The 16,258-nt window shown below is 34.6% G+C and overlaps 1 protein-coding gene across 3 annotated transcripts in view; it reads left to right on the top strand.

Moving 5' to 3' along the window:
* LOC140003925 (callose synthase 10-like) overlaps positions 1-16,258 on the top strand; it is a 38,666-nt gene that overhangs the window by 5,118 nt on the left and 17,290 nt on the right. For 2 of the 3 annotated variants that reach the window (XR_011813571.1, XM_072047543.1), the window contains exons 7-23: positions 916-1,005; positions 3,347-3,444; positions 3,604-3,721; positions 4,865-4,993; positions 7,061-7,134; positions 7,216-7,294; positions 10,818-10,910; positions 10,996-11,098; positions 11,191-11,314; positions 11,398-11,581; positions 11,666-11,718; positions 12,462-12,522; positions 12,692-12,773; positions 13,434-13,483; positions 14,677-14,763; positions 14,920-15,005; positions 15,108-15,135. Coding sequence is in view for 2 of the 3 variants with exons in the window: in XM_072047543.1 (XP_071903644.1) it covers positions 916-1,005; positions 3,347-3,444; positions 3,604-3,721; positions 4,865-4,993; positions 7,061-7,134; positions 7,216-7,294; positions 10,818-10,910; positions 10,996-11,098; positions 11,191-11,314; positions 11,398-11,581; positions 11,666-11,718; positions 12,462-12,522; positions 12,692-12,773; positions 13,434-13,483; positions 14,677-14,763; positions 14,920-15,005; positions 15,108-15,135 (1,539 nt within the window). In the remaining variant the exon portion in view is untranslated. Of the gene's footprint in view, positions 1-915; positions 1,006-3,346; positions 3,445-3,603; positions 3,722-4,098; positions 4,235-4,864; positions 4,994-7,060; positions 7,135-7,215; positions 7,295-10,817; positions 10,911-10,995; positions 11,099-11,190; positions 11,315-11,397; positions 11,582-11,665; positions 11,719-12,461; positions 12,523-12,691; positions 12,774-13,433; positions 13,484-14,676; positions 14,764-14,919; positions 15,006-15,107; positions 15,136-16,258 lie in introns of those variants that run through there. The other variant, XM_072047544.1, reaches the window with a different exon arrangement.

The following is a 16,258-nucleotide window of genomic DNA, read 5'->3' as shown; positions in this document are numbered from 1 at the left end:
AAGTTATTTTTAAGCTCCCATCGGTAAGTTATGTAAAGCTAAAATTTGAATTGGAGCTATATTCTTGATTAATGCACCAGGCTTAATTATTGCTCAAGGCCATTATGGCTCATTTAATAGTTTTCTGTTTTGGACATTTTCATATGTTGCCAAAATTGTTCTCACCATGTAATAAATGACAATAATCGGTGCACTGTACTAAACATAAAAGTTTGATGTAATAAATACAACTGCAAAATTTAGTTGAAAAGCTTAACTGATATTAAGTGGGATGTGAAGTTAACTTTTTAAAGTTGTAATGATTAGCATTATCCATCTCTCCATTTACTTAATGGTTTCATTTTAAGTGCTAAAATGAGTATTAAACGGTGTTCAACTTGGGCTTTACGTAAGAGCTACCACAGCAGAACAAACATGCTTATGAATCTAAGGAACTGGTTGCTGAATTGCTAGAGTTTGTATATTACCGACAGTTCAGAAGTATCCCACTGTGAACTGGATGAGAAAAGGTAGTATTGATACAACTGAAATGTAAGATTGTCATACTTTGACAATCATAAGATGAACTTTTTTTTTTCCAAAGAAGAGCCTTTTCTTCTTAATAAAACGTGCGATAGATTCTAAGTAGGTTAATCTATGGTTTACTTCCTTTTTCTGTCATCTTATAGAGGTTGTGAGAGATTTTAATTTAAGAATAAGCATTTTTGTGTTCTAGGCAAAGCCTGCTGCACATAATCTCATTTTGGAGCAAAAAGATGCGATTTTGATCTACAATTTGTTAATTTAATCTCTCTGCCATTTCTGTCTTTTGATGTTTAGGAAATAAGGATCATTTGTATGTGACTTGTTCCTTTTGCAATGTCTACTGTGCTACATATTCATCTGTGAATAATGATTAAAGTTTTTTATTTGCAGAAAGACAATGTAAGGAATCAGCGTGAGAATGTTGTCCTTGCTCTAGCCAATGCACAGTCACGACTTAGCTTACCTTTTGAAGCTGATCCTGTGAGTTAGGCTGTTGACCTTGAAGATTTATCTATTTGTTTGGTTTCTTTCATTTACAATGCACTTAATTTTTAGGTCTACTTTCTCATGCTATTTTGATATTATCATCATCCTGATTTAATTAGAAGTTCAGTTGGTATATTTGCATGCAAATATGGAAATCTCCTTGTTCTTGCTTTTTACATTTTTAAGTTAGAAAAGTTCAGCGGGAACTGAGGTACATTTAGATGTTGTTATACAGTAGTTCCTGGCCTAGTATTTTGGAGCTTCCAGAGTTTCTGAAGGGGTATCTCTATTGCTCAAGGAATGGACATGCTATTTTATACCCTGTTCTTAGAATGCCGCTTGCTGTTAGTCAAATATATGGTATATCCCGTTCAGGATGTTAGGCATCATTAACATGGTGACGTGTACTTCCTTTGTTCATAACTCTCACTTGGATGTAAAGATGTGGGGATGAGAAAGAAATGAAGTTCTCAAAATGTACAATGAAACTCGAACATGGAAGTATTTCATGATCATGAAATGTTGATAATTTAGGATTGGGCGTTAAATATCCTATGTATGAGAGACCCTAAGTATGGCACATCATTTGTGTTGCATCATAGTCTTGCTTGAGACTGTTAAGACTGTCAACACTTTTGTTTCTCTGGAATAATGGTGCAACATCAGAGGAATGGTCTCTCTGACAGTTGAAAGCCTTTGGTAATTGTGTTGGGTGTTGTTTGCAAGGGATCTTTTGGGTGTATAAATCTTATCTTGTTTGGTTGGGGGCATACTTTGCATGGTGTTTATCTTTCTATTTTGCATGAACAAATTTCTTAAGCTTCACACAATATCATGTTTCAATTTTTTTATTGAATTCTCTCTGCCATAAGATTTTTGGATATACTGTTCTTTGAGATGGAATGTTGTATGTTTCAGCCAAGCATTTGTGAAATATTAGTTTGAAAGAAATCTTTTAGTAATCGTACATCTTTCATTTGAAGGACAATTGTTGGAGTAAATGTAAAGTTGCTTTATTTTGAATTGAGACATGAGGTTGATCTATGATATAAGCAGTCTCTTTGCATGCAAGGTAGGCATATGTGGTTCTAGTATCTAAACCCCTTGAACTTAATTCTTCTTTTTCTTCATCTATGCAATATTTTCTTGAACATAGTCTTGGGCTCGAGAAAAAAAAAGAAAAATGGATCTGCATGGAGCCAGAAGAAAGCTATTTTTATGATTTTTTCCTCTTTTTCCCTATTTGGAGGCGCCCATCAAAACATTGATTTATATGTATATTTATTCGTTCTTCAGCTCAACCACTGTCTTTCAATTGATGCACATATGCATGGTAAAAATGTTTTGACTCTTAGTGGTTTCATCTTTTTTCTGTGCCCTCTGACGTCAAGATGTCTTATAATCAAATTCAAAGTTCAAACACTGAAAATTTGGTAATTTGATAGTTTTTTTAAAGGGAATTGGTGGAAATTTTTCAAGGTGTTGTTGTTAGGACTCTGTTTTAGATTTTCACGCTTAAAAAACTTAAAAAGGAAGATTTTATTAGGAGCATCTCATACTTTTTGTGTTCATTCGGTGTATTCATGTTTTGATATTCACCAACTGTATTGAGGAAAGTGTTTGCTTCAAGGGATGAAATTTTGAAAACCCAGTAAAGCAGATTGAACAGAATTAAGAGATCTTGTGAAAGAAAAAAGTTGAACATTAATTTTCTAGGAGCCATGCCTTTGCTATAATCTGGACATGAGATTTGCACAAATTTTAAGTTTAGATATTGTGAAATGGTTGACATTTTGTTTCAATGCTCATAGTAGTTATTCATGTGGAATACTAGGCTATTGTTTGGTACCAAAGTTCAATTTTGAGTTTATAGAATCGGGACAGTGCCAATGTTTACAAAGATAAAGTATTTATTTTCCTGATATATCTAGCCTTTGAAAATGCTACATGGAAAAAATGTCAATGGATATTTAAGAGTAAATGCCTGAAAGAAGTGCTGAAACAGAATCTTTTGATGTTGAATCATGTCTTCATTTTGGGTCAGCAAATGGCAAAACACCTTCCAAACCTATTCAACTCGGAAATCTGATTGTGTCCAAAAATGGATTGGTAAACAGGCACCTAGATTGGTTGCTTAGTCTCCTTGAATTCTTGTTTGTCTGTTCATTTGTTACCTCAAATCCCTTTTGCCCTTTTCATATATGCTTAGTTATCCATCTATTAACAGCATGTGCAAATTGATATAAACTACATGCGATTCCATTGCTTCATTAGTGCAAATTTATTTTATGCTTTTTGAGTAAATAGAAGGTAATCCATTGTATGTCCTTTGCAGAAAATTGATGAAAATGCTGTAAAAGAGGTCTTCTTGAAGGTGTTGGATAATTACATAAAATGGTGCAGATATTTGCGGATTCGTCTTGTGTACAATAGGTGTATTTTGCACTCTGAAGAATTTGTAGCCTTTTACTAAGTAGATTTATCTTATTTCATGGATTCAGCTTATGTAAAGAAATTTTGCACTTGTGGTGTTGATAAGATAATTCTCATCTTATAGTGCTAGTAATCAGTTCTAAGCCTATTCTCTTTCAGTTTGGAAGCCATCAATAGGGACAGGAAGCTTTTTCTTGTTTCTCTGTACTTCTGCATTTGGGGTGAAGCAGCAAATGTCCGATTTCTTCCTGAATGTATCTGTTATATATTCCACCATGTAAGTATTTAATGCTTTTTTGTCTATGCTGTTTGTTTGCGTGACATGCTTTGTTAGGAGTTTTACTGTTTCTATGGTTCTAAAGATTTTCTGTTGGTCCTAAAGAATATTACTGTGTGTTAGGCAGCATGATTTGGACCTGGTTGTCTGTGGATGCCACGAGGCATTTCAGACCCAAATCCACTTTTATCTCTCACTGTGGTCTAGTATGTATGATGGTGATATTTGTTATCCAAGTCTAAATTCAGTTCTGAGTTCTGAACCATCAAATTTACAAACTTGAAATTTGTGAGGTAAATCCATGAAGTGTTCGCCTTATCTTTTTGGCAATGGAATTGACTTGATGAAATTTGCTATTACATGTTCTATATGTATAGATGATTGTGGGATATTGATCAAATAAGTCAAATAAGTGCACTAAAATCGAAACTGAGGAAGATCTCTAGTTGAAAGCTCTCGGTCTTCCGGTCACGAAACAACATCGATGAAGGCGTGTGGGTGCACTATTCCATGGTGGGGATTGTAGCTTTCTATAAATTTCCCATTTGTCATTTAGTGACTGAACTTTGCTTATTCAGTTTTTTTGAGGATTGACGAATCAAATGATATTTCTGTTCCAACTTTTGCCTCTTCTTCTCCCGCTGAATCAAATCTTTCCTTGCTGTAATGGTTCAGTTCCTATTAGTGTCCGTAATACAAGTTGAATCCCAGATTTTTGTGTTGGATTCCGTTCACCTTGTGGTTGGGAACTAATGGTTGGCTCTGTCTACAAAGATTTTGGATTTGTTCACAATGATCAAATTATATTTCCTCTTTTCCAGCCACTCTTGATACAATTTTTAAATATCGGCCAGCAAAGCTTCTTGTCACAAATGGTAAAAGTTTGGAAAGAATGAAGAAGAGCATCTTGAGGATAGTAAGAAAGAATCCACTTTTGGTCAATTGAGATACTGCTTCTGACTCAGTTCCATTCCTCATTTCTATTTGTCTTTAGAGCCTTCCAATTGCATGTTTTCCCATATGAGATAAAAAAGTAATAAAGTTAGCATCCTGAAACTCGGTACTGGTCAAAATTGTGCATTAAAAATCATGGGGAGCTTATTGTGCATGGGCTTTTTTGATTTATTGTGAGAATCTATGCAGATGGCTAGGGAATTGGATGCTATCTTGGATCGCGGAGAAGCTGACCCTGCTCCAAGTTGTACAAACGAAGACGGTGTGGTGTCCTACCTCAAGCAAGTCATCTGTCCTATATATGAGACAATGCAGGATGTGAGTAAACTTTGTGCTTTGTGGCTATATCTCTATAGTTTATTTAATATGTCTTACACCTTAGATGAACTTAATGTGTACCAAAACATGTCTGATATGATCATGTATATGTGGTTTCTGGGCCCTTTTCTTTTTATTTATTTTTTGGTTTGATAGATCATGTTTCTTTGTTGAATTACAGATATTTTTTTAAAGCTTGAATTTGTGTGTTGTGCGGAAATTTATTTTTACCTGCTCGCTATTGAAACTTAAATATGTTGTGGAACATATCTGCCTTGAATAATGTGGATTAATGCTGCAAGCTTCAATCTTTGTTGATATTACTCTGAGTATTGTCCTCTTCATTCTTGTGTAATCTCGCTCTCTCGAAAGAATTCCTCTGTTGAATCATGAAGGGATCATGGATATTGGTTTTTGGATTTTTCTTATGTATGCTATTAGCATAAAAATTTCTTTATTCATACTGGTCTCAATTTACCTCTCATGTACAATGAGATCATGGAAAATCTCTCATCTGATTTTGTGCTAAGTATCTAGTGCGTAGAATTTTTTTACAGTGACAATGCTTAGGGTTTATCCTTTTAAAATTTCTTCATTCTTTGTTTTAGAATAAGGTTTACTGCTTAATTGGAAGAAATAAAATAGGGGTCATTGGGTTTGTTGTTGGTCTCTACTTCATGTTTTCTCTCTGTATTCTTCTAGTTTTGATCTACTGACTCTATGCATGAATGAGGCTTACTAGAATATAAGGTTGCTTGCACACCATAATCATGTAATTAACCTTTCATCTGATTGAGCTTTGACATTTAACAATTTTTCCTGTAAAACCAAATATGTACTTCCTAATACCTACTGCAGCAGCTAATAGGTGGAGCTCAATAGGTCATTTAGGATTGCAGTGGCTTATGCTAAAGCAATTTTTGCTTGAGCTTTTTAAAAAAAGTAGTGCTTCACAAAAGTTCATAGTCCTGTTGTTTGGGAGCATATTGGCCTAAGTACTTTTTCTGTTTGATATTGCTTGAGTTTGAATTTTTAAAATACGTTTGTGTCTTAGTTTTAAGTTTATGATAAAACAGGCGAAGTTGACTTGTAATTCTTAAAAAAAGAAAAGCTATTCCAACAGCAGCAGTTTTGAGGTTGTACTAAAAGTGCTTCTAATAACTGGTAACCCTATCCTGAATTTACAAAATGATGATTATCAAATCAAACACTTTAAAAGAGCCTTAATCATTTAGAAGTACTTTTAGCAAAAGCTCAGTATCATGGGCACCAAACTTTATGCTGCATGGACTTTGGCTACAACCAAAACTGTTTTTGTTTTATTGTTGTTGATTCTAGGAAAATGGTTCTGCTTTGTACTTTGTTATGTTGGATTGCCAGCCATTGGCCCACTCACTCTTACTTGAATCAGGAATATCAACTTGATCTTAGCAACTTTAAGTTGAATTAATGCGGTCTTATTTTCACCTACTATCTTTCTATTTGCAAGATGCTTTAAAAGGAGTTTTCCTAATCAAGCTCTAGTTTGATGCCAGTCTGATGCTGCCTAAAAACATTGCTCTTGCAGATATATATTTACTACTATAAGTCTATAATTCTTGTGGCTTTTTGAATGACTTTATAGTTGTGTAAGCAATTGGTACCAACTCTTTTTATGTGGTTGTCAAAATTTTGATGCTAATAACATAAAAAAGTAAAGCAGATCTCTCTTTTCCCTCATCAATATGTGATGTTTGTGTCATGTTTAGGCTGCCTATATGCGCATAAATATTGTATTCTTACTAAATTTACCATTAGTCATGGAAACACGCCTTTGGCATTTATGAGATTTAACTTTCATAAGGTTCATATCTAGTTGCTCCTTGTTATTTGTAGGCAATCACTGTTGTAACAGTGTATATGAATATCATTCATCGATCATCTTTTATGGGGTGAAAGTGAAATATAAGTTTTCTGAATTTGAGTTCAAACGATTTTCATCTATTAAAGTCCCCTTTTAAGTCTGCCAAACACTCATGTGTTTTTCTTTGCTGCATTTGTGTTTGTTCTCTCTTTTCTTCATCTTAGGAAGCACAAGGAGGAAATACTGGGAAAGCCCATTCAGAGTGGCGGAACTATGACGACTTCAATGAATATTTCTGGTTTGATTTTTCTTGATATTATCGTGGACTTTTGAATGCGATTTCATTGCCTCTGCTTCATCTATGGTTTCTTGCTGATAGGTCTCCGGCTTGCTTTGAGTTGAGCTGGCCCATCAAGAAGGATTCTTCATTCCTGTTGAAGCCTAAAGGGAGGAAAAGGGTTGGTATCAGCTATGATTAGTATTACCATACTCCAATGTTTTCTTCGTTGTGTCATCTGAAGTATTTAAATCATAAACTATTTGCACATAACCTTAATTTTTTCAGATGTGTTGGAAACAAAAGAGGGAACTAATCTTTTCTCCTTTTTTTTTAATTATTTTTTCCTACTGTTGTGTCATGGGTAATTCTGGGTATGAGGAAATGGGGAAGAATTGAGATTTTGACTACTGCACCTGTGATGCGTCATTTCCTCAGAGTTGATGTTGTTTCTCTTAGCTTGCTGAGTTGCTATTGGCAGCTTATGAACCAAAATCACTTTGTTTAATCCTTTGGCTTAGCTGCTTTACATAAGTAGTTTGAGCGTACATGCATTACATGTGTGACAGGTCACTTTTTGTGATGAAAATTTGGGTATTATTTACCCTGTAAGATTAGTAAGAAGGAGAAAATACAGAAGTATTTTTTTGGGTTGACATTTATTAACATTTGAATAATGGGTGTATTTTATTTACTTAATTGGTAACATTTTCATGTAAACAGTACCTTTTTCCATAAAAGAAAAACCATTGCCAACTTATAATGAAGTTATGTTCAAACGCAAACTGAAGTTATTGTATTGCAACAAAAGAGCAAACATTTTGCTATTAAAATTACAGTTTACTAAAGTTATTTCATGCGACAAAGATTCATGTTTTTCATGTGTATAAAAATCCTGTTTTGATTCTAAATTATATCCTAGATAATGTTATCTTTGTATTTTGTCCATTTGGCCTATCCTTTTCCACTCTTTTAATTGCGTTACTTCTGGATAAATTTCATTGATATTCTCCCTAACCTTAAATATATGGTCGATGCATCAAATGGTTGATTTCCCTATGATTTGGAATATTTGTATAATAGAAGGGAAATCTTTAAAACTCTGAACTTTAGATAATCTAAAACATCTTAAACACATATAGCTCATCTTAATTTGAATATGAACTTTACCTAGGTTTTCAGGTATAATTGTAGGAAAGGCAACAAAGAAACTAAGAAAAGTTAAATGCATTTTTCCTAAATTGAATTAACTTACTATCATATGGGAAAAATAGTTGAATGACTTCATATTATAGTTTAGCATCAAGTATGCTAAACTAAATCTCAATAGGCATTGAAACATTATGTTCATTTTGATGTAAGAATGAAAAGATTTAAACATTACTGAGAATCATTGTGTAAAATTTTGCCTAAAAGCAAATTATATTTGTGTCTATGCCCCTGAGGAAGCTAGTATAGATTGTTAAGATAGCGTTGCTTAAAAATTTCACTTTGTTAAAGTTTCTTAGAAGTTGAGTAAAGTTAGATAGGCTTCAAAGGCCTCATCTCAGAAAACCTAATTGTTGGAAGGCATGTTATATCCCCATAAATGTAAACTGGAACTAAGTTGACTTTTGTGCTTGTTTCAAAAAGGAGAGTTAGGAGGCAAAACTTTTTTGTGATCACACAACAGAAAAAGATAAATAATTAGTTTCACATTCATTGCTCTCCTTTTGTTTTAAATGCTGTAAGTTGCTCTGCTTAGAAAAAGTTTGAATTTTGATTTTCTTAGTTCAACCTTGAGGTGGCTTGTGCTCCAATATTCGTGCTCATTGCTCCAAGTAAATGCTTGTGAACCAAGGTTATACTACTATCCAAATGAACTTAGCTAGACTAATGTCATGCAGTTGACATCTAAGACAACATAGTGAGCAAGCCAAAATATCCTCAGCATCTTATTATTTTACTTCATTGAATATAGGACTTTCGGACACAAAGTTGTACACTTTATAGTTTATACTTATGTGGTTTTTGGTGAATTTGACAATATATACATGTTCGCTTGCTGGTGATTTCTGCATCAAGGGTTGATTATCTTGAAAATGTATGCATTGAATTTCAAGCCTTTATATATTTGTTCGCTGAATTAGATTGAGTTCAAATTAGGCCATCACAAGTCCGTGTCCAACCTAAATGGATGAAAGGCACCTTATTAAGTCTAGAAATCTTGGGCCAAAATTATCTCCCTTATATCACTGCTAAACGGTTATCTGAAAGTGACAATTTTTATAAGTGAGCACAAATTGTATGATTACTGACCACAAATGGAAAGGTAAACTTTATTTTGCAATAATATCTACGTCGCCCTTTGCAACTATAGGCCACCAAGAAGATGATCTTTGTGGACTTATTTCAACTAAGTTGCTCACACTTGCAACTCAACTGCAGTTGATCAGAACTCCATTTAAATAGTTGTACTGGAATAAGCATTCAATTGTGGAGAGGATTGGCTTGATTTATAGCTGGTTACTAGGTTGTAATATCGGAGGAAGTTAAAAACGATGCAAATTCAAATAAAACGTGAATCTTTTATCAATTAATTAATATTGAATTGGCTTTAACTTTTGATTATCAAGCCTTTGTTTTCTATTATTACAAATATGAGAGTGCAGACCCAGTACTCTGATGCAGAATTTCATAGGCTGTCATAACTCAAATTAAGTACAGAAGAATGTCAAAAAGAAAATTCAATTACCGGTTTAGTAATTGTGTTAGTAAGAAAGATGTTGATACAGGTTTCAAAATTAGAATAAGACTCTAATTCTTCTTCCTGTGTTCATCTATAGATATAGGAGTTACGGCTTAACAGTATTTACCCATGGTGGTAGGTTTCAAAGCCTCACATGTGTTTGTCTTGCCAAGAAATTTTCTTGTTCTTGTTGCCTGATATCAATTCTTAAAATGATCAAACCTAAAAGCCATATTATATCTGATTTTTGCATTCTTGTTTGATGTGTACTATGGAAAACTTCTTCCTCAAGAATATCCTTTCAATTTAAATTTTATGCCTTAATAAAATGAAGGAAATTTAATTAAATAAAACTATATTCCTAAAAATGAACCTCAATGTTGGTATTACAGAAGTAACCTGAAAATTACAGAAGGGGCTTTCAATTGTGGAGACATAATGCAGCCATTGATATTTATAGGAGGGCATTGAGGAAATAAAAATCTAAATCACCTGACTCAAACTCCCACTTTTAATTAAATAAATGCTGTTGTACAGTACAGAAGTGATTTGCCATCAAAAACAGAGTTCAGAGCTGTAGCTTAGTAGTTAACCAGCGTTATGGAGCCTGAAGTTCTATATCATCTTGTCACTGGAATTAGCATTGGAGTTGTTGGACTGTGTCGGTTCCCTGGGAAGTTCATTTAGTCATCCAATACTGAGTCACTTTAACACTGATGATTTTATGCTTGGCTGCATTGATTTGCATTCAGCTCTGGTGTGTATTATGAAGCTAACAGTAAGTCAAATTCTTGGCTGTGCTGTACTTGGTTGCTTACTATTGTTCTTAACTGAACTTCTATAATGCTTGTTATTATAATCAAGCATTTCTGTGACTTGATCTTGTGTATATTCTTTTATGGGGTAAATGTTTTAGCTTCTGCTTGATCTTTATGTCATAACTTTACCTTTTGTCTTAATTTATCTACTTGTGCAGACAGGTAAAAGCACATTTGTCGAGCATCGGACTTTTCTTCACTTGTATCAAAGTTTTCATCGTATGTGGATATTTTTGGCTGTAATGTTTCAGGTCATTTCCACATCCAGTGTTTTTTTTTTATGAGATGTTGAATCGTTGATTGTTCCCTGCATAATCTGGAATACTCTGATTTCAGATCTTGACCATTATTGCCTTTAATGGTGGAAAAATTAATCTCAATACTTTCAAGACAGTACTTAGTGTGGGTCCAACATTTGCAATCATGAATTTTGTGGAAAGTAAGTTATGCTCTGCTTCAGTTTCTAATTTAAATTCTTTGATGAGTTGTGAGATCTTAAACTTACTGTTGCATGCTTGGATCTGTTCATAGGTTCTTTGGATGTCCTACTTATGTTTGGTGCTTATACAACAGCGAGAGCCATGGCTATCTCAAGGCTTGTTATTAGGTTTTTTTGGTGGGGTCTGAGCTCTGTCTTTGTGACATATGTTTATATGTGAGTCTAAACCCTGGTTTTTAGTTTTTCCAACTATATTTGCTGATGCAAAATTGTTGCTGATAACCTATACCAAATTTCAGAAAAGTTTTGCAGGAAAGAAATAAAAATACAGATCCCCTCTACTTTCGGATATATGTCCTGGTTCTGGGCGTTTATGCTGGACTACGACTTATTTTGGCCCTTTTCTTGAAAATACCAGCGTGTCACACATTTTCTGAAATGGCTGATCAGTCGTTCTTTCAGTTTTTCAAGTGGATCTATCAGGTAACAATATGGATCTGAGCAATGGTGCACTTCAAATTTTTCTTGAACCATTCCAATTGTTATTGTGCTTGAATAAATTGACAGGAGCGATATTTTGTTGGCCGAGGTCTTGTTGAAAAAACAACTGACTATTTAAGGTTTGTTTTTTTCCTCTTTGGACCTTGATTTTGGTGCCTAGTTTTTTTATTTTTTAACCTAGTTTGGACATACACAAGACTGTAGTTCTGGCCTTACTGCATGCAATTGTTTTCTCTAAGTTTTGGTCACGAGTCTTCTATTGGTACAATTACTTTCTCTCTGTTGCAATGAAATGTGTCTACTACTATGTGAAATCTTGCCTTGTCAAAAGGATGCTTTAGTTATTTCCATGGATCACATCCGTTAGCTGCTTGAAGTCTCTGAATATAATACATTGGAGTTCCAGAATTTGCTTTAGGTTCAGATTTCTTGGTTACAAATTCTTCCACCATCTAACAAACAACAATGGAAAAAGGAATTGAAAGAGGACTATGTCTTGTGAATGGTTTCCCTTGCTGCTTTTGATAAAACTAAAGCAGACTATGTCCTAAAAAGCTGAATGGTTGCATTACTTTAAGTTATATGCTTAATTAATATACCCGGGGTTTGGTAAAGAATGGGAGACAGTACAGGACTTAAAATTGCTTTCTCATGGTTTTCCACTTTGTGCTATCAAACTAGCATTTCTTCAGCTTCTCCATGTTATTTTTATTGGCTGAACTTTTTATGTGAAAACTGCCATTCTTTTACATGAATGGATGGTTAGATGTGCAAATGCTGCATGATGTAACTCATTCTCCACCACTGCCTGTCTTGTTATAGTGCTGCAATGCTGAATTACTTGTGTCTTGTGCTGCTGCAGATATGTGCTTTTCTGGCTGGTAATCTTTGTTTGCAAGTTCACGTTTGCATACTTTCTTCAGGCAAGTCACTTTCGCTGAACTTGACACTCATAAAGCTTGATATTTGGATTAATAAAGTATAGACCATACACTGACTCACAATATGCAAAATTGATATTGTATTATCGCTTACATGTGCTGGGCTAGATCAGAAGAGTGCACCTTATTCTTCTGTTGTTAATTGGTGCAGATTAAACCACTAGTTGAACCGACCAATATCATTGTAAATCTTCCATCCTTGCAATATTCGTGGCATGATCTAGTATCAAAGAGTAAGCCTTTTTATGTATTTATCATTTATTTGTCTCATTTGAACTGGATATATTTTTTTCCCATTTAATGTAGTTCTTTTTTAATGGTGGATTTGGATAATTTTATTTATTCATGTCATTATCATCTTCGAGTTATATACCTTGAGCAGAGTTGCTATACAGGTGTAAAAGGAGATTTGCCAATTAATGCTTAGTCTTGTATATGGTGGTGGGAGGGGTTGGGCCCTTTTCTTAACCCTAAGGCAGTGTTTCTTGTCACCAAATTTCAAGGAATCTGGTTCTGCTTTCACCTTCTGTATTTCAGCAAGAAGAGGAACCGAATTCGTTCTTCTTTTAAATCTTTGCTATAGCTTCCACCGATTTGCTTCTCTGTCGATTAAGCAGACAATTATATGCTTCTAAATTTAGATGGCATCAGTTATCTGTTAATATTACAAGAAGTTATTGAACAATCTACAGAACCAGTCTACTCCTTTTTTTTTTTTTTGGTGCTTCGAGGGATGTAGCTCCTCATAGTTACTACAACTTATCAGCTCAGATGAAAGTGCAGAATTATTATACTAATTGTTCCCATTTAGTGATTGTTGTGGGGAAGTGATACAGAATTGATTCCTGAATAGTTTTGTCTATGTTTTAATTGTTGTTCATGTTCTGTGGCAGGCAATAATAATGCATTGACAGTAGCTAGCCTTTGGACTCCTGTTGTGGCTGTGAGTATTATCTAATTCATTCTGTTTATTCCGATATTCAATAATCATGTGGAACTGGTTTTGTAGCTCTGAGCATCTGAATTTTGAAGCTAGATATGGCTTGACATAGGTGTCTTGGTATTGATAGGATTGCCTGCTGAATGTCTTCTGTTCCTTTTGTCCTTTGTTGAAGTACATGGTTTCCAGCTGTAGAAACATGAAAGAGTCCTGATGGAACAATTCCTTCTGTGTGCTACTTTTTCTTGCTTTTAATTTAACAAAAGAATGTTTGAGCTGTCTTTTAGCCTAGGATTTGATAACAAGAAGAATGATGCAGCGTAAAGTGTGGGTATATAGGAGATGAAAAGGATGGTACACTAAGTGTACCTTCTCCGGCACTTATTAGGTAAATCTGCTAATAAGATTTAAAACATTCAAGAGAAAAAAGCAATAATTGCCTGTCATTGTAACCCCAATTTGATGAAGTGCTCTCTGGTTGCTGAAAATTTGGAGAAGAATAAAGTGATCCCCTCTCCATATTTTTCACTTTGGAATAAAGTACTACTGAAGGTACTGGTTCTGATAAAGGTTTTGCAAAATACGGAACCAAAGTTTTGACTCTTTGTCTGGGCACGTTCTCTTGTTCAGTCAGTTTCTAGTTGCTCTAAAACCTGTAAGAGCATTAATTGATAATATCTGAAGTAGTGGACAAATCAATGAACTACTAGTCACATAAATACAACTATCAGAGAGCATCAAAAACATATTACCCTGTACAAGGTACCAAGTGCCTGTGAGTGGAGACGCAAGAATGCCTGAATCTACCTACCCTCATCTGTCTGTATTTCCAAAGAAATGATATAATGAATCAGATTTTGTGAATCTTAGGAATGTGAAGAAGTTAGAATGTGAAGAAGCTAACTTTTCAATTATTATGTCCTATTGCAATGTAAATTGTTTACCAGTCTTGCATGATATTAACTGCTTGCTTGGCTTCCTTGAGATAATCCACCAGACAAGCTCTGGTGCATTGTTAGGTGAAAATTTTGAGAAAAATTTCAGACTGATGTATAAAGCTGCTTTTAAACTTTCTTATAAGCTGAAAAACCTCACAAGGTGTTGTGCTTTGTTCTTTTGCCAATTTACCCGCTACTTTGATTATCGGTTGTACTAAGTTGTTTCTGTGTTTTTGCTTTGATTTTCTGTATCTGCAGATTTATCTCATGGATATTCACATTTGGTATACTCTGTTGTCTGCAATTGTTGGTGCTGTGATGGGTGCACGGGCTCGTCTAGGAGAGGTACCAATATGTGGCTAGAATTAGCTGGTTTATTTTGTGTAGGAATTATTTTTCTTGGTCATGTCTTTGAAATCTGTGACTGTATGTTACTGTCACTTTGGTTAGCATTATACTTATGCAATCTCAATTATTATTTAAAAAAATTTATTTTGGTAGATCCGTTCAATTCAAATGCTACATAGACGTTTTGAGAGCTTTCCAGAAGCCTTTTTCAAGAATCTGGTCTCTTCCCAGATTAAGAGGTAGCATAAATGTCTTGATCTAACAGAATCTGGTTACCTTGGCAATGCTCGAATTTCTATTACCTCAGTCATTTTGCTGATTATATTTACTGCCTTTTGCAGGATGCCCTTTGACCAACAACATTCGCAGGTAGATTATTACATTAACTTTTTGTTCAAATTTTTGATATCTCTGAGTTAATTTTTGTTGGAGACGAAATAATACTTGAGATGTCAAATTGAATACGAGGCATGAGAAAGATGTTGCAGGTAGATTACTGCATTAAGTTTTTGAATCTGTTTTGTTGCAAAAGCATTTTCCATTAAGTTTTTGAATCTGTTTTGGCACTTGGGTTGTTTGCAATACAATTTCTAGTTGCTGCATATTTTGGGCTTTTCCAGCTAAAGATTATCATGACTTTAACAATCATTGTAAAAGATCAGCTCTACATGTGCTACTGGAAGAAAGAAATGAGTCAGCATGGTGACTCTTGCCAGGCCAGTTCTTCTAGTCTTGGAAAGCTAAATAAAACTTGTGGCAAGATAGTCTGAGGATGTCTGGGGGTCATACCACAATTAGAAAATTCATTTTAGCTTTAGATGGCAGTTATGTTTGACAATTAATTAAAATTTCCTTCTCTCTGTGTTTAGTTTTTGTTAATTCATGCCACTTCTCTAGGTACATTTTTGATACTTTGGTCATTAAGTAAAGTGATTTTCGTCTCAATTCAATTTATATTGTTATGACATGACAAGTAGATCATAATAAAGTGAATGACACCTCCAAAAGTGTTTTAGAGTCCTTGGAGCTGCTCCACTAAAGTATTGTGATTTGGATGCTTTAACGTAATTCTATTGCTGGAATTTAACTGCATGTTAAACAAGTCTTGTTCTTCAACTGTTCTGAGTTTGTACTTGTTTATACAACTGTTGTAGTTGCAGCTTTCCTTCTTAGTTTACTTATTTCCTGATTTTGATAATTGCACCAAGGCTCCTTTTTGTTGTCTCTCCATTTTTCTGTGTTGGGAACATTGGGGGACACCCTCCTGCCCATATGCATGATTAGTTGGAGGTGGTCACTAGTTTTTGTTGCTAGTTCTTGTAAATTTTAAAAATGCAATGGGTGCTTTTCCAACAAAATTTACAGTAAGCTCCCAAAAAGCAACCTATAAAGCACACCAATGCCACGGTCACCTCTTCTTCTTCCACCCCCACCACTCTCTCACTTTCCCCACCCAACCTCCCCCAACCAGCCCCGGCACCCTCCACGACCG

The sequence above is a fragment of the Coffea arabica genome, chromosome 4e, assembly GCF_036785885.1.
Source record: "Coffea arabica cultivar ET-39 chromosome 4e, Coffea Arabica ET-39 HiFi, whole genome shotgun sequence".
NCBI classification, from domain to species: Eukaryota; Viridiplantae; Streptophyta; class Magnoliopsida; order Gentianales; family Rubiaceae; genus Coffea; species Coffea arabica.
Note: the sequence above shows the minus strand (reverse complement) of the source record. Positions and strands in the feature narration are given on the sequence as shown.